The sequence below is a fragment of the Electrona antarctica genome, assembly GCF_951216825.1.
Source record: "Electrona antarctica genome assembly, chromosome: 10".
In the NCBI taxonomy this organism is placed as follows: Eukaryota; Metazoa; Chordata; class Actinopteri; order Myctophiformes; family Myctophidae; genus Electrona; species Electrona antarctica.
In genome coordinates, this window is record NC_136791.1 from 51,722,076 (window position 1) to 51,743,114 (window position 21,039).

The 21,039-nt window shown below is 43.4% G+C and overlaps 1 protein-coding gene across 1 annotated transcript in view; it reads right to left on the minus strand.

The window, feature by feature from the left end:
- Nucleotides 1-3,452: 3,452 nt before the first annotated feature.
- Nucleotides 3,453-21,039, minus strand: part of LOC306931077 (serine protease HTRA1A-like) — a 38,821-nt gene continuing 21,234 nt past the window's right edge. Inside the window, exons 4-9 of the mRNA XM_079512264.1 lie at nucleotides 10,811-11,005; nucleotides 10,695-10,727; nucleotides 10,229-10,346; nucleotides 8,054-8,108; nucleotides 6,614-6,709; nucleotides 3,453-4,150 (exon numbers count right to left, since the gene is read on the minus strand). Of these exons, the coding sequence (XP_079368390.1) occupies nucleotides 3,982-4,150; nucleotides 6,614-6,709; nucleotides 8,054-8,108; nucleotides 10,229-10,346; nucleotides 10,695-10,727; nucleotides 10,811-11,005 (666 nt within the window). The 3' untranslated portion in view covers nucleotides 3,453-3,981. The remainder of the gene's footprint in view (nucleotides 4,151-6,613; nucleotides 6,710-8,053; nucleotides 8,109-10,228; nucleotides 10,347-10,694; nucleotides 10,728-10,810; nucleotides 11,006-21,039) is intronic.

Genomic DNA, 21,039 nt, shown 5'->3' on the forward strand with positions numbered 1-21,039 from the left:
TATCCTGCTGGAAAGGAAGACAGGTAGATTCTCGTGCGGGATAAATCTGAAAAGTTAAGTTAGGGAACAATTATCCACTCTATCAAAAGACAAGCAAACAAGTCACTAGGCCTAATAATTCCCTTCAGTCAGGACAAGGCAATGCAACATTTGAGACTGGCTGCATTCTTTTTGGACTCCAAGTTATATCAATTGTTGACATTTCTATAATGGCCTGATCACATGAAGCCCACAATGTAAGTGTGTCTTTATTACAATCAACTCAGAATATAGTTGATTGGTATGCTTGCAGGACATCAGCAAATAATAACAGATGGCTAAAGCTTTGCAAATGGGTTTATATTGGTATTCTATTGGTACGATTGAACGCCCTACCAACAGTCATTAAGACATGCGAATCCCTTGACTCCTTCAAAACCGCTCTCAAAGAGCACCTTCGGATGGCTGCAATTCAAAACTGCCCCCCGTAAAATCTGAATCCCCCCCCCCCTTTTCCCTCACTGTATATGTTTCTTTTCCCTTTTTACCTCCATTATGATGAATTCCTGTTCTTTTCTTTGTCTATATAGAAGTGTCTATTTGTACGTCAATGTTTTGATGAATTGAACATGGTGGACCCTATTGTAAACAAGTGTAATGCTTAATTGGGTCGTCCACTCACAGTTAACAGCCTTTGTATTGAGTTTGTGCTTGAAATGTACTGTAATTCTGCAAACTGTTAATAAATATTTCAATCAATCAATCAATCCTACTATGAGAAGCATTCCAAGATTTCCAACCTTCATGTTGAAACACAATGCAATCCATCTTGTCAGCCTACAATATATGCTCACATAAAACACTATACTGGCATCAGTATTAATTGGGCTCACAGAGAGATGGTGAATCCAAGACTTTAGGGGCGTTGAGGTAATCCTGTCATGCCCTAGAAGATGACTGATGGTTAGGGCCCAGGGCTTGGCACTCTGGCTGCTATGATTTCATTAACGGGAACACTCTGGGCCTTACAGCTGAATCCACTGATACACAAGTACTCTCACACTGAAGAACCACATCACGTGTGTGTGTGTGTGTGTGTGTGTGTGTGTGTGTGTGTGTGTGTGTGTTTGGATGTCTTTGCATCAGTTTGCTGTAACATTTTGCTTTCCCCTATCGTTCATAAAAAATCAAAATAAAATTTGGAACACAGCCTGGCTATGACACTGGGAGGGGGAAATGTTTCCTGAGATATTTGCAACTGAAGACATACAAATCTGTAGTAAAAGTGTAGTAGCTCCTACCTCAATTTAATATAGGCCTATGTGAAGCAAGGCAGCACAATCATCGGTGTTCCTATTCAGAATCAGAATCAGCGTTATTGTCACATCACAGGACGGTTTATAAGAAGAAAAGTGGGTGAAATTCGTTTTTTTTGTGCATCGTTCCCATCGTATCATTATTTCGTAGAATGTGTAACTCTCGTATAATGTATTTCTCCGCTGTGTATGTAACTCTGAGAGTGTACAAATGTAACCCATTTGTGTACTCTCGGTCTCAGGCACCTTTTCCACCAAAATAACTGGTTCTAGAACTGCATGGTTCCGTTCTTTTTTGTTCCAACCTTTAGGGTTCTGAACCAATTAATTTTCAGTGGAAAAAACTCTGAACTGGTTCAATATTAGTTGGGGAAAAAAACAGTGAAACCGTTCAACCCCAGTGGAAAAGGGGCCTCAGAGTTAAATAAGGAAGGGGAGGGGCGGTGGTGGTTCAGGGGTAGAGTGCCTGGATGGTAACCACAAGGTTGCCAGTTCAAACCCGGGCTCCCCCAGAGTTGCTGTCGAACAGTGGCGTGCACAGATAGACACTAGGGGGTGCTAGAGCACCCCTGCCCTTTTGGCAATGTGCCCTTTTGAAAAAATAATAAAAATAATAACCTTTTTTTTTTTTCAAAAATAGCAGACCTACAAGCTCGTAGCGCGCCACTCGGTGGCGCGCTATGAGCTTGTAGATCTGCTATTTTTCAATAGCTAAAGCATAACATAATGCTAACACCAAAAGGGGTTCCCGCCCAAAATGGATTAAGGCAACCGGCCGGTTCCACGCGCTGCACAAGGTGCCCTTTTTTAACTTGAGCACCTGCCCCTCTAAATGTCTGTGCACGCCACTGCTGTCGAAGTGTCCTTGAGCAAGACACTCAACCCCTAATTGCTCCCGATGTGCTAGTTGGTGCCTTGCATGGTTTCCGCTGCCATCGGTGTATGAATGTGTGTGTGAATGGGTGAATGTAATGCACAATCTCTGTAAAGCGCCTTGGATAAAGGCGCTATATAAAGGCACCATTTACCATTTTAAGGACTCAGGGTTTTACAGTGTGGAGGTGTCAGTCTGCAATGTGGGAGAAGAACCATGAGATGGCAGTAGCAGTAAAATATCTCTGCAGTTTTCAGTGTGAGATGGAAGGAAGATTGTACTGTATATAAGACCTTTGATTGACGTTGAGAGGAAAGGTATACATATTTGTCAGTTAAATATACAGCACTTATGTGATCATGTTCTGTTGACAGAAGACAAAATTCATGTCTGGTAGGCCTGCTGTATGTAGTCAATGTGTGATTATAATGCATGCCTGTGGGCTATTTAGCACAGTGGCAGGAAACTATATGCTATTATACAACTATCATGTGATGTATGGAAATGAGTAGGAGACTGAGAATGAATGGCCAGCGGTAACTCAAGGCCCCGTAACACTGTAATTCAAATGTTAGATTAAGGGTAGCAGCATTGGACAACAAAACATGGGATTAGAGACCTTTTCTAAATTTGGGGCCTAAACAATGAGGCCATTCAAAGTTTAGAAGAAGAAGAAGTATCTCCAAGTTTTCCAAAATCAATTTCTTCCAAATGTATATGATCAACATAATCCTGGACTGAGACTTCATTGTGTGTTGATGGAAGGCCCTCATCTGTGGCCTCCATATCCTGGATCAGATCATGCGTTTGGCCCGTTTTCCTGTCTCTGAGGTCAGCCTGTAGGGCCTCTGGCCCAACAAGCACCCCAGGCCACTATCAAACCCGTATGAAGGCAATAAAAACTAATTCAAACCAGATCCCAATTGACTTTATGTCCCCCTAGTGGCTGTGTACATGTGTGTGAGCATGGTTAAGCAAATACTATGCACATGCAAAGCAAATATTCAAATATTTAATATCATCCTCGGTGCAGTCAATTTCTGTTTGTTTGTGTGTGCGTGTGTGTGTGTGTGTGCGTGTGTGCGTGCGTGCGTGCGTGCATGCATGTGTGTGCGTCCGAGAGAGAGAAAGTGCATAGTGACCTTTGCATATGTGCATATATGTGTCGGACTCGTTACATGTAAGCCCATACAGTATGTTTGTGTTGACATGTGCCTCTCTGTGTGCATGTGACTGTATGTGAGAGAGTGATGATGGGAGATGAGAAAAGTAAAGAGTGCATGTAAATCAAAAGAAACACCTTTATTTGGTTCTCAGTACAGAACACGTAGTCATCAAAACACATGAAAAAACTACAGTACTGGAAATAAAAAGGGGAATAAAAAATATCATACAAATCAGATGTGCTCAACACAGGACACAGGACAGGCCTCACCAAGCAAAATCAAAACTCAACACAACTCAAAACAAAAGTTAAATGGGAACATTATGCCAATAACCGTCTTTCTATGTTAAATCGGTAAACAGTAGTAGCTTTGATCAAGCCATATGAGAATAAAACGGTAAATACACATTGATTAGAAACTTCAACTCTGCAATAGAGTACCTGTACAGTCATTTCTTTCAAGGCAAAGCCAGAACTTTACTGGATGCACGGCACCATTGGTTGCAGGGCCACGGATCATGGCATCGGGTTGGGAGTCACATTAGAGCACCGTACCCCCCTACCCCACACAGCCACGCCCTTACAAGGTCCATTGGTGATGAGAAAAACAAATTAACTCCCCCAAATGCGTCCTATTTGGGGTACGGTCAAGGGTCAATCTCCATGGGGACGATGGTGAGAATGGCGTCCTCGTTCCCCCGGCGCACCACCACTCGGAGTGTGGCACCACCTTTGATTATGTTGCTGACGTCTGTCGCTGAAGATATCCTCTGACCATTGATGGATATGATGACGTCATGCTCTTTTAGGCCGCCACTGGAAGAGAGGCAAGGGCAAAGAATCAAGTTAATAAGAAACAGCATGCTCAGTCAAATCCTCAATGTTCATTTAACTTTGAGAGTGTACAAATGGAACTAAACGGACTGGGTCCACTGTTAAAATAACACCTTTTACTACTGTACACATATGTACGTTTTGAAAAGCACTAATAAATTCAAGTTATTATTATTATTACTTTCGCAAGCAGAGCGCGCAAGTACTGTAATCGGCTGTGTATGTCGGTGGTGTCCGTCGGCCAATCAGGGATTGGCTGATGACGTAACTAAGGTACATTTGTTGTTCGGCTGGGTATGTATGTATGTATGTGTGTGTGTGTGTGTGTGTGTGTGTGTCTGTGTGCGTGCGTGCGTGCGTGCGTGCGTGCATGCGTGCGTGCGTGCATTTATGTTGGTCAAGTAGGCCACTACTTGTGTGCAAGGCGCAAGTTTGCACCTCGACAGAGTGCATTTCTAGTTATTATTATTATTATAGTGGATTAATCGATTAAACCCTATATACTTAGATGACCATGGTCCAGGGCTCTAGACATTTTTTTTTACTTTTCGCTCAACACCAAATCTCTTCACCTTCACTTCATATTTGCTGAATGGTTGCCCCAGAACAGGGAAGGTCGGTTTCAACTGGTTAATCGGTCTGTTTGGTAGTCTACTAAGACTTTGTTAGTTTATTAGTCTTTTGTTTTCCATGCACATCTCTTGTAACCTGTAGCCAGTCACATAACCATTTAATTCTGCCAGTATTTAACTTTCTATAGCCTGTAGCCCAGGGGTGGGCAACATGTCTTTCCAGTTTCCAGCGAGAAATACTGACTTCCATAAAGTGAACGAAGGGCCGAAACTTTATGGAAGTTAGTATGGCTTAAACACATTAAAATCACATATTAAAAGGCATGAATTGGACTTTTTCTTTCTAAGATTATTACATACAACCATCCACCTCAATACATTTTCAACTTTTAAATTTGCCTTACACATTGCATTATGTTAAATATGGACTCAAGGCAGACTGTTTCACAATTACAAACATTTGATATTAACCATTTGTATTAAAACTAAAAGGTTGGACAATAAAACAAATAAAACATTCCTTGTGTGTTTCTAGCTGTCAAAGTGTAAATATTGTACATCTAAACTATAGTTCTTCAAAAAAGAAAAAAGAAAATTATCAGTGTTCATTTACCTAACTCTGAGAGTGTACAAATGCAACCAAATAGAACGTCCATATATGGCCCATTTGGTTACATGGGTACACATTCAGAACATATAACGTTCAGGACTCTTCAGTGTAGGGAATAAATATAGGAATGTGTCAATATTCAGTGTAAGCATTGTGGGACCTCCTTTTAATCAGAAACAGACCTGAATACATTCATATGAAAGAGAGGGGGGGGGGAGAGAGAGAGAGAGAGAGAGAGAAGATTTGGTGGAAACTGACCACACTTATGACTCAATGAGAGCAGAGAAAGGGCAGGCTGGAAAACAACAATACAAGACTCACTGAGCAAAGACACACTCAAAATAGAAGGCTAGTAAAGTCTACATCACAGCAGGAATAAGGCCGGTAACCAGAAGTGATATCAAAGCCTGACTCCAAACACAACAAGTACTTAATCACAGACACATGCTAAATGAGGCCAGCACACCTTTTCCTGCGTTGCTCTCCTTTAACACGACCACAGTTCCACATTCTCTTCATAGCGCTCACCAACTATGTGTCATTTATTAGGCAAGCATGACTAATGCCCACACCTCCAGTGGGACACAGGACCCTCTTTTCTACGGTGGGGCCAAGCTGTACTCGCAAGGGCCAGTACTAACATAATAGCCAAAAGCATGAGATCAAAAGAACATCTCAGGCAACACAATGTAAAGGGAACCAGAGAAATGTCATAGTGACTTAAACACTAAGTAGAGTCCAGACAAGTTCTGGAGACCATGCTCACAAGGGCTGGGTAAGTAGACCCAGGAAAACCACAGAGAAGCTAGTTGCCTCCCTGTATGAGGGCTGGAGGAAATAGCTGAGCTCGGCGTTTCTCTAGCCACACTCTGCTGGAGTTGTGGTGGTGGTTGATTGCATTGGGGGGCTGGGATTGTGGGTGAATTTTTGTTTTGCTAAGACAGTTGTATAAACCTGTGCAAATGTGTGTGTATATTTCTGTGTGTGCATGAAGTGCACACACACAAGAGATGACGGAACTACTGGAACAAAAGACCGGAGAACAGAGCCGAGTAGGGGCGTTGAGTGAGTGTCTTGTATATTTATAAATTCAATACGTGTACAGCGCAAAGTGCCAAACACAATGTCCCGTGGCCCAGGACAAGTGAGCGGTAACCTGTCGCCACATTCCACAGAACTCTGCAACCTTCTGACCAAGTTAAGTTTATATTAATTTGTGCGCACGCCTTTTGACCGATACGTGCAGAGAAAAGTTGTCCTTACACTGCAGCTGGCGTCTTGGCAATGACCTCCATTACGTAGGCTCCGGATGTGACGTCAGGGAAGTCTCTGTGTCGACTCTTCAGCTCCTTGGCTAACCTAAGAGACAGGGAAATGGTCAGTGGGTGGTGGGGTACTATGAAGGATGGTATGGCCAAGCAGTGATTATTCCAGTCACAATCAAAGCAAATAGGCCAGTACTGTCAAATGTTAATAGTCCATGAAGGATCAGAGATGATGAAAGAGTTTTACGTGGGCTTCACTAATTGGCTGAGCTTTGCATCACCAATCACCAATATACAGTAAGTGGCAGCTTGTGAGAAATTGTGAGAGAAGCCTGAGACTTCAATATGTCAGACAACATGCTACTACTGCGACTACTACATTATTATATTAGTCTTAGTATTGTACAACGGGTGGGCATGTATTCCCGACTTGCATCGTTCCCAACTTGCATGGTGTCCGAGTAGGCAAATAATAATAATAATAATAACTAGAAAAAGTGCCCCTCGGGGCACAGGTCTCCACCAGGGCAGGTCAGGTTGTGGCCTCCTGGTGGCGCTATAATAGGCCAATGTGAAAAGGGTGCCATTTCTTCATACGCCTTTGATGGCAATTGGATGATTTGAGGCATTTTGTTCCAAAAATGTGTTTTGCAAAAATCAACCTGTTGGTGGCGCTATAACAGGCCAATGTGAAAAGGGTGGGATATATTCCTCAGCCTAGTAAGAAAATGTGTGAAAGATTTCATGTAAATTGCATGCTGCGTTCATGATTTGAGGCTTTTGTTCAAAACGGGGCAATCTTGCAAACTGTGAAAGCCAATTATAGCCAATTAGGATGGAATATGAAATATCGGACAGATCCGTCTTGAACACATGACCATATAGATACTGTGTAACGATTTGTGAGATTTTTGGACAGAATCTGGAGGAGTAATATAAAAAAATGTGTTTGACAAAAGTCGGCCTCCTGGTGGTGCTATAAAAGGCAGATGCGGAAAATGCAGGTCAAAGGTTTGTCCTTGGCCTCTAGGGAGTGTGCATGCAACGTTTCACGCAGATCGGTGCAGTTTCAGGCAAAACATGTGAAAAGCTGCCTCATGGTGGCGCTATAACAGGCCGTTCTGGAAAATGTGGGGCAGAGGTTCATCGTTGGCATCCAGGGAGTGTGTGTGCAAAGTTTGGCATCGACCGGGTTAACGGTGCCGGAGATTAGCTGGTAACAGACGGACGGAAGGACGGACACACACACACACACACACACACACACGGACGGAGTGCAAAACATACTCTCTCCCCATGCCTTCGGCCTGGTGGAGACAATAATAATAATAATAATAATAATAATAATAATAATAATAATAATAATAATAATAATAATAATAATAATAATAATAACAACAAAATGGTGGAGTGACAAAATGTACATTGTGCAACTTACGCTGGAGTGAGAGTCATCATCCTCACACCAATGTACTTCTTTTTTCCAGTCCGCCCTAGTAATGGACACAAATAAAATAAGTATTTATTGATTGCTTGATTAGTTTATTTACACATTTGAAAACGGTAGGGCAGTACAGTAAAAGGATAAAAGGATAACATATCTATAATATACCGTATATAAAAAGGAAAAACACAAAAAGCCATCCATTGTGCTCAATTCATCATCATGACATTTTCTAAAAAACATTTATATTTTCTTATATTTATCCTGTATCCTGTATGAGTTCACTCTTCCAATCAGATAAAATTGGTATCCAACCTGAAAATGTATTTTCTGTTTACTAAAGAGCTGGAGAGGGGGGGGGGGGGGACCCCTGTTACTATAGCAATGATTACTAACAGAATATAGAGGTATAAAACAAATTCCATAGCCTACATTTAAATAAGTCCTGGATTGTAACTATTTCACTACGTCCCTCACCTTCCACAGTCTTGAATCCATATAAATAAGGGATTACGACTGCCCTGCACACAATAGAGCTCTATGAAAAGAGTCTTGTAGAATGAATTTCCTTCAATCACAGAGTAGTTTTGGGTTGCTAGGCCATACATTAGTCCTCCATAAAATTCAATAGGGGAGTTTTTGTAGTACCACATTAGGGGGAAAGAAATATTACTTTGGATCACTCAATAGACTTATACAGTAACTGTGGAGCAGTTTGTGTTATTGTAGAGTGAATAACCCAACACAATCGTCCATATAGGAGAATTGTTTCAGAATGCTGAAATCATGCCCTGGGCACTTTCTCTCCATGTACACACTCAAAGTGTGTGTGTGTGTGTGTGTGTGTGTGTGTGTGTGTGTGTGTGTGTGCGTGTGTGTGTGTGTGTGTGTGCGTGCGTGCGTGCGTGCGTGCGTGCGTGCGTGCGTGCGTGCGTGCGTGCGTGCGTGCGTGCGTGCATGTGTGTGTGTGTGCATACTTGCGTGAGTACGTGTTCGAATATTGCACATACTTTACTACCATACCCTGCTGTGTTCCATCACAGAGTTTGATAGCCTTGTTTTCCGCTCATTTTAAAATCTATCTCCAAGAATTTTACAATTTCAACCTCACAAACCCCATATCAAAGAAGTATGTGAAACCGCCTCAAAGTCCTGGCCAGGTGCAGGGGTAAGCGGCAGCAGTAAAAATGAAACAAAGACAGTATAACTAGACATATGTTGGAATCTGTGCATTTTCCACTGCAATCGTTTGAGGTCATGGCAGGTAAAGATCCATATAGTCCATATTCACATGGCAGCCATTTCTTTCTTACCCTAATGGCTTGCAAATAGCTTGCAAATTAGCGCATAATATCAGCGGTATCACCCCCCCCCCCCCTTCCCCCCAACACAAACACTTTATTTAGAACACACCCAAATCAAATGATATTACGGCGTATGTGTTCAATCAATTATTCCATCAAAGGAAACGGCATAAGCAATATTAGTTTGCATCTTCTACAAAAATAAAAGTTACAAGTTACAGTTCTCTTGTATCATACCGTATACCACCTCGGAGGACAGTCAAGACGGGCAGTGTCGGTATAGGCCAATCAGAGGCAGGTGGGGCGTTACCATGTCTATGCTCGGACGCAAAATAGATTCACGCCCCCCCAACACTGCTGAAGTGCCCTTGATCAAGGCACTCAAGCCCCAACCGATCCAGTGGAGGTGCTCAGTGGCCAACAGCATAAGGCCTGACTCACACCTTCACAACAGATTGATGTATAGCTGATGCATGAGACTTATTGACTGATGCAAGCTCACAATGCATTTCCAATGGGAGTCACATGGTTTGACACAACATTTGTGTTGTATGAGGGGGTGGGGGGCAGTCGAAACACAGCCGAAAGCCGTACAACACAAATGTTGTGTCAAACCATGTGACTTCCATTGGAAATGCATTGGGTTCAAGATGTAAACAAACCCTTTCTTTACATCTAGCATGCATCAATGTTGTATGCTAGATGCGAAGGTGTGAGTCAGGCCTAAGACTGTAGACTGTGGTTGTCCTGGGACAGTTCCCAGGTTTTAATGTATGTTTGTCTGTGAACGTGAAGCAGGGCCTTTCTGGAAAAGGAAAAAAAAACTAAAAACACAATAAACCATGAAGGATGACAGCTCTTATACCTAGTCTGGACAGCCGCTCGTAGGACTCTGCCAGGAACTCACGGATCTTGTCCGAGGGGATGGCGAATGAGATGCCTGCCGTCACTTTCAACGTGTTAATCCCAATCACGTCGCCATCCTGAAAGACAACTCAACTTAATGTCTGGTATGCTACCTCAAAGGGGGGGGCTAATTATGATCACTGATTTTTATCAAGTTACCGTTAACCCATTTTGGGCGAGAACCCCTTTTGGTGTTTTAAACATTGTTATAATTTAGCTATTGAAAAATAGCAGATCTACAAGCTCATAGCGCGCCACCGAGTGGCGCGCTACGAGCTTGTAGGTCTGCTATTTTTGAAAAATCGTGAACATTTTTATTTCAGAAAACTGGACGATTTAGAAGATTTCTTTAAAATTTTGAGGTCAGGCCTAAATGGGTTAAAAATGTTTCCTTGACTGGCAATTACATAAAATATGTTTCTTACCAGATTGACCAACGGCCCTCCAGAGTTTCCATACTATAAAAGAAAGCAGACACAATGTGAATGCATTGAATATTGTGTTAGTGAATGATATGCTCTGAACCCTCATATTCACATACATTGATGATGGCGTCCGTCTGGATGTAGTCCATGTCTGAGTTGCGCAGGCCCAGCTCCTTGCCCCCTCGCTGGGTGGTGCTGACTATCCCTGTGGTGACTGTGTTCTGGAGGGAGAACGGGCTGCCAATGGCAACAACAAATTCCCCTGGTCTCAGGTCTGCCGAACGGCCCAGCATCAGCACAGGAAGCTTGATCTGGGCACAAGAGGAAGCACAATGGGGACACATTTAGCTGGAACACATTCTAAAGATGTATTGCTTCAAATTAAAAAAGGAAAAAAGAAAGTATACTTAGATTTTTATGCCAAGATTAACTCGGTTTACAGTTGACCACTTCAATATAACATGCAGAGGTCAGTTGTTAAGAGTCTACAGTTCTATTTCTTCATCCAGAACACATAGAACTGTAGTTACGTAACTCTGCCAGTGACAACGATAGGATTTTCTATGAGTGGTACAACCTACACAGTGCCACGTGGCAACTCCCATACAGAAATGCAATTGTCACTATTCCACAGCTGAGTCAAGTAAGATCTGTCATTTGTAAGAACTCAAAACGCAAAATAAAGACCATCACATGCATATTTGTTTGTTTAAAACTGTAGCCAAGCTAGTGAATCACTTCAGTTATGTTGGCAGCTGTACGTTCACAAAAAATAAAAACCCACAGATGTTGGAAAACTGACGTTTTAAGTACGGTAAATCATGACTAAGAACTGCTGGCTTAACCTAGTTAATGTAGTGGAAACCAAGCTACTGACGGCTCGCCCAGACATACAGAGAAAGGATATATTTATCCATTCGTGGTGAAGGTTTCTGTTTCTGAAGGGAATCATCTCGGCTGTGCTGCCCGCAGTCAGGGCCCACGCGTCGCCACGTCACGTGGGGCCTTGCATGTGTGCGGCCTGTAAACTATAAACTGCACCCGACGCCCCTGACAACAAGCATGCACAATCTCAGAAGAGGGACCTGACGCGTCCGACCCATTCCTGTATCCATTTTGTTTACCCAAAGATATAAATAGGACTGAGGGGGGAGGCTGTGAGGTGAATTGAGACAGTAAGATGAGCTGGCAACGAGAAGCAAGACAAAAGTATCTATGAAAGAGCTATGTGTACTAACTCACAACCTCGTATACAGTCCTACGACTTACAGTTTAGATATTTAGCAGACACTCTTACCTAGAGCAACTTACAAAGTGCAAGATCAAAAGTAAATGGCATGAACTCTAGTCTACAAATGACAATGTAACTTAAGTAAGTAAATAGAGTAAAATAAAACAATTAAGTGGTATGAAGTTCTGAAAGAACATATATATTTGTGGACAAGCAAACATTATATGACATGTCTATCTCTAAATAAATAATAATAATAATAATAATGAAATTTATTTGTATTGCACTTTTCATTCACAGGGAATCCCAGAGTGCTACATGGTTAAAAACATATAATCAACACGAAACAGTTCAACACGAAAAAGCCTTCCGAAACAGGAACGTTTTCAGGCCTGTTTTAAAAGATTCCACAGTCTGCAACACTCTCAAGTCCATGGGGAGGCTATTCCATAGGCGTATATAACAAATAACATACACAAACACAATATGCAATTCTTATTAAACCGTCCTGATTGGGTTAGACTTTAGAGCTTGGTGTAACAGAAGCAGTCTTGATCCTGAAGGTGAAGTTATTTTTAGAAGACAACAAAGATAGTGATAGCCAGTAACTGAGGAGGGATTTCAGCTGCATATAATCACCATATACCTCTCTCTCACACACACACACACACACACACACACACACACACACACACACACACACACACACACACACACACACACACACACACACACACACACACACACACACACACACACACACGCAAGCACACTCCTTAACTGCATGACCATGTGCAGAAACACACACACACACACACACACACACACACACACACACACACACACACACACACACACACACACACACACACACACACACACACACACACACACACACACACACACACACACACACACACACACACACACACACACACACACACACACACACACACACACACACACACACACACACGGTTACCTAGTAAAGGTCCAGGATTTCCTTTTTCTATTCTCGTGGGGACATTTGAACCACATAAGAGAGTAAAAAATATGGAGCTCATCCGCATACAAACACACGCACGCACGCACGCACGCACGCACGCACGCACGCACGCAACGCACGCACACATACACACACACACAGGGAGTCTGCAAATCCCCCCAAAGTCTCCCCCTCTGTGTGAGATAAGAACATAACCAGATGGAGAGAGGAAGTAACACACAGCTGAAACGTCAGGTGGATGTGAGTCAGTGACAAGGAACTGCTGTCAGCCACAGTGAAGGTGAACGGAACCAGGCACAGTGACAGTGTTACAGATATATCAGTGACAAGGAACTGCTGTCAGCCACAGTGAGGGTGAACGGAACCAGGCACAGTGACAGTGTTACAGATATATCAGTGACAAGGAACTGCTGTCAGCCACAGTGAGAAGGTGAACGGAACCAGGCACAGTGACAGTGTTACAGATATATCAGTGACAAGGAACTGCTGTCAGCCACAGTGAGAAGGTGAACGGAACGAGAACAAAGTGACAGTGTTACAGACATATCAGTGACAGGTAGCTTGGTGGAATGGATAGATATGTTTCAGAGATGAAAACTAGTCTGTGCAACGACCCGGTGAGAGCTATAGGCTCTGCATGTGCACATTGTGCACAGTCCTCACCTCACGTCCATATCTTCAATAACTGCATGTCGCTCTCTCTAATTTCTCTACCACAGTAACCACACCTAGCCATCCACCCATCCACCCATCCATCCATCCATCCATCCATCCATCCATCCATCCATCCACCCATCCATCCACCCATCCACCCATCCATCCATCCACCCATCCATCCATCCACCCATCCATCCACCCATCCATCCATCCATCCATCCATCCATCCATCCACCCATCCATCCACCCATCCATCCATCCACCCATCTATCCACCCACCCATCCATCCACCCATCCATCCACCCATCCATCCATCCATCCACCCACCCATCCACCCATCCATCCACCCATCCATCCGGAATACATAATTATGTTCATCTCACAAAAAAACAACAACCTCCAAATACTCCCTAACTGCCTACGAATATACAGGTTAGTTAAAGGTTTCATGACATTAATTTTCATTTATTTTTCGTTTTTCTTTTAGTTTTTATGACCTCAATTACACCCAAAAAACCTGAACTTGGAGTTTTCTCTGGGGTTTGGAAGCCTCAAAAGGCTGCAATGAAAACAGGCAAAACAGTGACATCTGCTGGCAAATTCCATTGACATATATGGGATTTTCTGGCTCATACATCAGCAGGAAAATCAGAGCACTTGTTTGAGCCAGAAACCCCCAGACCACAGAAAATCTACTGAATGTTAAAAGTTCAGGTTTTTTGGGTGCAATTGAGCTCAGAAAACCTAAAAAAAAATACAAAAACTTTTTTTTAATGCCCCAATACATCCTATAGGTCAACTGACAAAGCTGAAGAGGAAAGGCTAGGTGACTAAACACTAAACAAACTGTAGGACTGATGGACGTTTCTTTTCTATTTTCTTTGTGGACAACCGCTCCAGATATCACTCACTAACATGTGGAGGGACATGTGGAAAATAATCCCGCAATGTGAATCTGTCTCCCCAGTCCCCAGACCTCAGGAGTGACTCACTCCTCTATTTAGGAGGATGGTCTGTCGTCTGAACACATCAAACATTTCACCAGACAACACAGGCCACACTTAACTTAAGAGGTGAGAGAGGGGAACAGCAAACACCACAGATGCAAGTCATAGGAAAAAAAGGCTTGAGCATGCAAAACGAATGAGTTTAACACTGGGTGAAGGCATCTCACGATAGGATGGTCATTCCCGTAAAGCCTTTTGTACAGTCAGATAAACGCTTGTCTCTGTGTGTTTACTCGATGTTCTGTGTGTTTGTGGATATTTCTTATTTATTGGACTTTTTCTCTGCATTCCTGTTATAGGAAATGTATATCAGGGTATATCTTGTATGTATTTATATATCGGATGTTTTATATTGTATGTCTGATGCACAAATATCCATATGTGTCACACACTGCAATAGGGCCTATTGTATTGATCCGTTATCATTGCACACTGCTATACTGGTTGAAACTGGTTATGGCTGGTTTCAACCTACTCATTTCTATACAATTCATTTAATCCCAGACAGCAGACAACGTGCACATTTGCACCAAATGTGCCCGCGCACGTGCACACACATGCACGTATGCTTGAACACACACACATGACCAAAGAACGGACAAAGGCCTTTGTCCAGCTCTATACATATAGAAGCCTATGGAAGAGGGATACACGCACGCATATATTCTATAGGGGCGGTCTTTGGTGTATCAGGGCTAACCTCAGTCCGGTCAACTGAGGACAGCCATCCTGTCACACTACCTGAAGCAATATACATGTGTGTGGCTCCTCAGTCGGAAGGAAAAGAGGGCGCTGTTTTTCCTTTATGTTTTGCAGATGGGTTCTCAGATTGGACTGGGCCAAACAAAGCATCAAATTCCTACACTGTGTGTAATATAGCAGCTGACTCCTCTACATTTTGAATCATCCTAGCCCAGCTATCTGTCTATTCAGTTAAACTCCATCAACATTCACCACACGAATATGCAGAACAGCAAAATAAAGATATTGTTGCTGTTGGGCAGAAGAAACCTCATATTTGATCCTTTTGTGTTTTTTGTTTTTGTTGTTGTAAATAAACACCCTACTGTAAATTGACCATACTACTACAGCGTCACACATAATCATCAAAAGAAGCAGATCTAACCTAAACCTATCTCGAAATCGGTATGTGCTACTACTACTATCTGCTACTGTTAATATTCTGACATTGATATTAGAACATTTTTATCAACATTGTGGAGATTAGAGATTTCTGGGAAGTGTATTGTCAATATTATGAAGATACAAAATACATAGTCATGTCAAATACATTATTTGGCACTGGTATTTGTATTTTCTTATTTTGTTATATATCTGTACAGTATTTTGTAACAACTTTCATTGTTATGTATTCTTGCCCATCCCTTGGTCCAGCCATGTGTTAGCTTTCACCTAGCCTTGTTTAGATAAGAGAAGTGGGCCACCTCATTTAAGGAGGAAGGAGTAAACAACTTTGCCCGCTCCCTGCCTTTCAGTAAAACAGTCATTGCGAGCAAGTTTGGTACATGAGCTCTGGAATTTGCTTGTTATGTTGTTGTTTTTATCACAGAGATAATTTCGATTCAATCTACTGAGATTGTGTCACACACACACGTCTACAGGATAGCGGGCAAAGAGACTGAGAGATATACAGATAAGCAGGCATGCCAAGGAGAAGCTTCTTTACATCAAGGAAGCAAGCATGACTCCATCTCGTCTTAATCTCTCTGAGCATTCTTACCGGGTGCACGGTCGGGAAAATAACTTTACAAACAAATCTCTAAAAGAGAAAAACTAGCACTCACGGAGCAGTCCTTTAATGCACTTAAGGCCAAGGAGAAGCACACAGGCGGACAGAGAAATGCCCTGAAGGAGTTGCCATAGCAGTCTGCCATTGTTTAATGTTACGGCCTTGGTCGTTTGGAAGCTCGTTTAAAAGCCATTACACTAACTACTGCTTTATTACCTCAAGTCCAGGTGCAAACTCGGCAGCACTCAAGCTGTGATGGTGAACTATTCATTTCTGAGGCACAGAAGGCATATGCACGTACTGTGCACACATGCCCGTGACAATGGGTTGTCTTGGCATGACCCCCTGAAAAATCAACTCTGTGAATTGTAAATGAATACACCTGGTATTAGTTAACTATACAAGCACAAGATTTCAACACACACAGAGAGAGAACTCTACTGTAATCATTTGGCCTCTCCTGCTCCCATGTCTCCCACAGGGGGGGACGTCAGAGCCGGGAATGTGATATCATAAAAACTAACATGCCAAATTCATATGTACACTACAGTATAGAGCTGTAGCCTACTCGTGTGTGTGTGTGTGTGTGTGTGTGTGTGTGTGTGTGTGTGTGTGTGTGTGTGTGTGTGTGTGTGTGTGTGTGTGTCAGTGAGAGTGAGTGAGAGAGAGAGTGAGTGTGAGAGAGAGAGAGAGAGAGAGAGAGAGAGGGTGCTATAACTTGTGAACTTCTGCTCTCAAGGATTGGCTACACTAGATAAAGTGAGACAGGATTGAGCATGTCCACATCACTTAACATCAGCTCTAGGGATCAGGCTGAGGGATGGGAGACATGGGGTTTGTGTGTGTACGTATAGCATATGCGTGCACCTGCTTTTGTGTGTGAATGTGTGTTATGTGTGAATCTGTCTTTGTAACTGTGTGTGTGTGTGTGTGTGTGTGCGTGCGTGTGTGTGTGTGCGTGCGTGCGTGCGTGCGTGCATGCGCGTTTGTGCGTTCGTGTCCCTCTCTCTCTCTCTCTCTTTGCCTACATAGTGTATGTGTGTGCAAGTGTGTCTAACACTGTAGCATGCAATTTTGTGTGAAATAAAAGCAGACTATGAAAACAGAGACATACCATTCATGTACATAGACGTTTCAACAGTGACTTCACAGCACTAACTCATACAGCTGCACTCTAAAGTAAATATACATTCGGAAAAGCGATACACACGCCGAACTGCTTCACGGAAGTGGGCACTAATCAGAGCCACTGTGACCAAAGAAAGCTGACGTTTCACTGCCACGACGGATCATTTAGCAACGTAGCAGGTAACATCTAAATATTCCAACCGCAATGGGGTCACCATATCCTTATTGACATTGGCACGGAAACCAATATGGCTTCCATGTGTTGTTGTTGGAGGTCTTGGGATGTCTAAGAGCAAACACATGTGTGAGTTGCGTCTGTGCGTTTCCCTCAAGGCAACGGTGCTTTTACAGTGAGCCAGGGGTGAGGCTGGAGGGCATCTGGGGTGTGGGTAGGTTGGCTTCTTTGAAGTCCATGCAGGTCACACAGTGATGACAGGAGATGTGGTCATGTTGTGTGGGTGTTTGGGTTTTCTTCTGCTTCTACCGCGACCTTACCAGGGGCGGTACAGTGTGACCTCCAGCCTCTCTTTGTTGAAGTCAAGGGGGCCTGCCATCAGAACAGCAAAATCCTTGCTGTGTTCACTTAACTGAAATCAATTTTTACACTCTGTAGTAGTCTGTACTGTATTTGTTGCACCCCACCTACATGCTTTATCTAAGTGGGTAATGGGGGTTACCTGCAGGTGTGTACTCCATTTCACAAAAATGGTGTTGAAAAGGTACAAAGAACTTCTACGGAAGCCCTTCGGTCTGTTCAAATACAGGAACATATCAGTAGTTGACATGTGGGGCTCTGTGACAGAAATTGCTCCTCCCTCCCATACCAAAACACAAACATTTGTTTGCTACAAAACCACAATAAACATCTACAATCTCCCTGGGGTCTTCTTATCAGCCTTGTGGTACATAAACACTATGATCTCGTTTTTGCATAAATAATATCTCACAATAACAGTGAAATATTTTTGTTAAAGGAGCATTCAGTGAGATTTGGGTGATTTGGAAAAAACCCCGGTCCGCCCCGGTAACAAGATGTGCACATGCACACGCTCTACAGTGGGGGAACACGCAACAGGCCAACAGCGCATGCACCAAGGCCCACCCCCACTCCTCGATCATGATTGGAGAAAGGCCCCTCTCTATCCTGATTGGATGATGGCTGGGCCACCTAGCCAAAAACGAAACCTACGTTTTTTTGACCCCAGGTGTTAACTGGGGACAGGGAGGAACTCCTTATATGGTTCCCAAACCTTTTAGCTCAAGATCCAAAAGAGAAATTAGATGTTTGCCCGGGACCCAAACTAGTGTAAATCGTAGATCTGCAAGCTCAAATTGTCACTTCCTTAAAATTTTATTTTATTTATTCATGGGAATTATTCGATTTTTTCCGCCATTATTTATGAAATACTTTAGAAAAATATTGGAATTGTTGTTGGAGGTCTTGGGATGTCTAAGAGCAAACACATGTGTGAGTTGCGTCTGTGCATTTCCCTCAAAGCAACGGCGCTTTTACAGTGAGCCAGGGGCAAGACTGGAGGGCATCTGGGGTGTGGGTAGGTCGGCTTCTTTGAAGTCCATCCATGGGTCAGTTGGGTCACACAGTGATGACAGGAGATGTGGTCATGTTGTGTGGGTGTTTGGGTTTTCTTCTGCTTCTACTGCAACCTTACCAGGGGCGGTCCAGTGTGGCCTCCAGCCTCTCTTTGTTGAAGTCAAGGGGGCCTGCCATCAGAACAGCAAAATCTGGTTCAGCCTTCTGCTGAACCAGCTTGTCAAGCATCTTCATACGTGGATCCAAAAGGGACCAAGGCTTAGCAGTACCCGATGTGGCCAAAGAAGGAGGGACACTCAGCAGGCTTTCTTTGGCTGTCTTCCCAATGCGCTGCATCCACAGACATGGGAATCATTTCGGTTTACATGGAGGGGCTGATGGAGAGAGCATTTGGGGCAGAGAGAGGGAGGAGGATGTGATTCATTTCCCTTCTGCCTGTCTCTGAAGGACGCCATGCAGCGTCTTTCCGCTGCTCAATGGAGCATTTCCGCTGCATCTTCTTCTCACACGTGAGCTCGTGCTCACACACACACATGCCCGTTCCTACAGTAGTCCTCCCCACACAACAAACGCACGCGAATACAATTCCCATCAAGACACATAAGTGCATATACAAGCACACACGCACAGTCCTTCAAGTGAACACAAAAACATACATATGTAAATTGAATCATCTGAATACCTGTTCATGGTTTTATAGTAATTCTGTATTCATGAGTCATGACCCCTTGCCTTTACCTATTATATGGGACTACAGATTTTCCCATTATCACGATTTAAAGGAGCATTCAGTGATTCGGGTGATTTGGAAAACCCCCCGGTCCGCCCCCGGTAACAAGATGTGCACATGCACACACTACAGTGGGGCGATGCGCGACAGGCCAACAGCACACACACCGAGGCCCGCCCCCCCGCTCGATCATGATTGGTGGAAGGCCCCTCTCTATCCTGATTGGATGAAGGCTGGGCCAAGGCTGGGCCAAGGCTGGGCTGGGCCAAGGCTGGGCCACTGTGGCAGCGGTGGCCGAACGGATAGCGGCGCGGTCTAGATACCGGAAGGTTCCCAGTTCGAATCAGCCGTCCGACACGTTAAAATTACCACCGCTGAAATGCCCTTGAACAAGGCATCAACCACTACGATGAAATGTGTTCTATGAGCAGGGCCTGGCTGGAAACAAGTTCTTGAGCTTAGCCCAGATACCCTGGGTAAATATAGATTTCATTTCATTTCATTTCACCTAGCCAAAAACGTTTTTTTTACCCCCAGGGGTTAACTGGGGACAGGGAGGAACTCCTTATATGGACAGCACACTCTATAGTAGGGAGGATTATCACAACAAAACAAAACAAGAAGTGATATTTGAATTAAGTGAAATCACTGAATATACCTTAAACCCATTTTGGGCGGGAACCCCTTTTGGTGTTTGTATTATGTTATGCTTTAGCTATTGAAAAATAGCAGATCTACAAGCTCATAGCGCGCCACCGAGTGGCGCGCTACGAGCTTGTAGGTCTGCTATTTTTTTTAAATCGAAGAACGACTGACATAGAAACATAGCTTTTTCAGAAAACTGTCAGGATGTAGAAGACATTTTTAGAATCTGATCTCAGGTCAAAATGGGTTAATAAACCAAAAAAATAAACCAATATGCAAAAACACATGATCTGGACACTCTCGGGCATGCAGCAGGCACAGAGACACATACAGAGTCCAATAATAGCCCTAGCCAAAGCAGCATGAGGCCAGATACCCAGAGGGACTGGTCTGTCAGACACAGCATTGAGACTTAACGTTAGCTAATGGCTAATGCAGGGATAAACCGTTTCATTGTAACAGATGGGAAACACGAGCTCTGATTCTACTGCCACACTGCTGGAGTAGTCAAACTGACATTAACCACTTAAACCCTATAAGCTTTGTTGTTGTTTTTTCTTTTCTTTTTGTTTTTAATACTTAGTTCAGGGGTTCTCAACGTTTTTGGCCGGGGACCCCCGGAAATGCTTTGGCAATGTC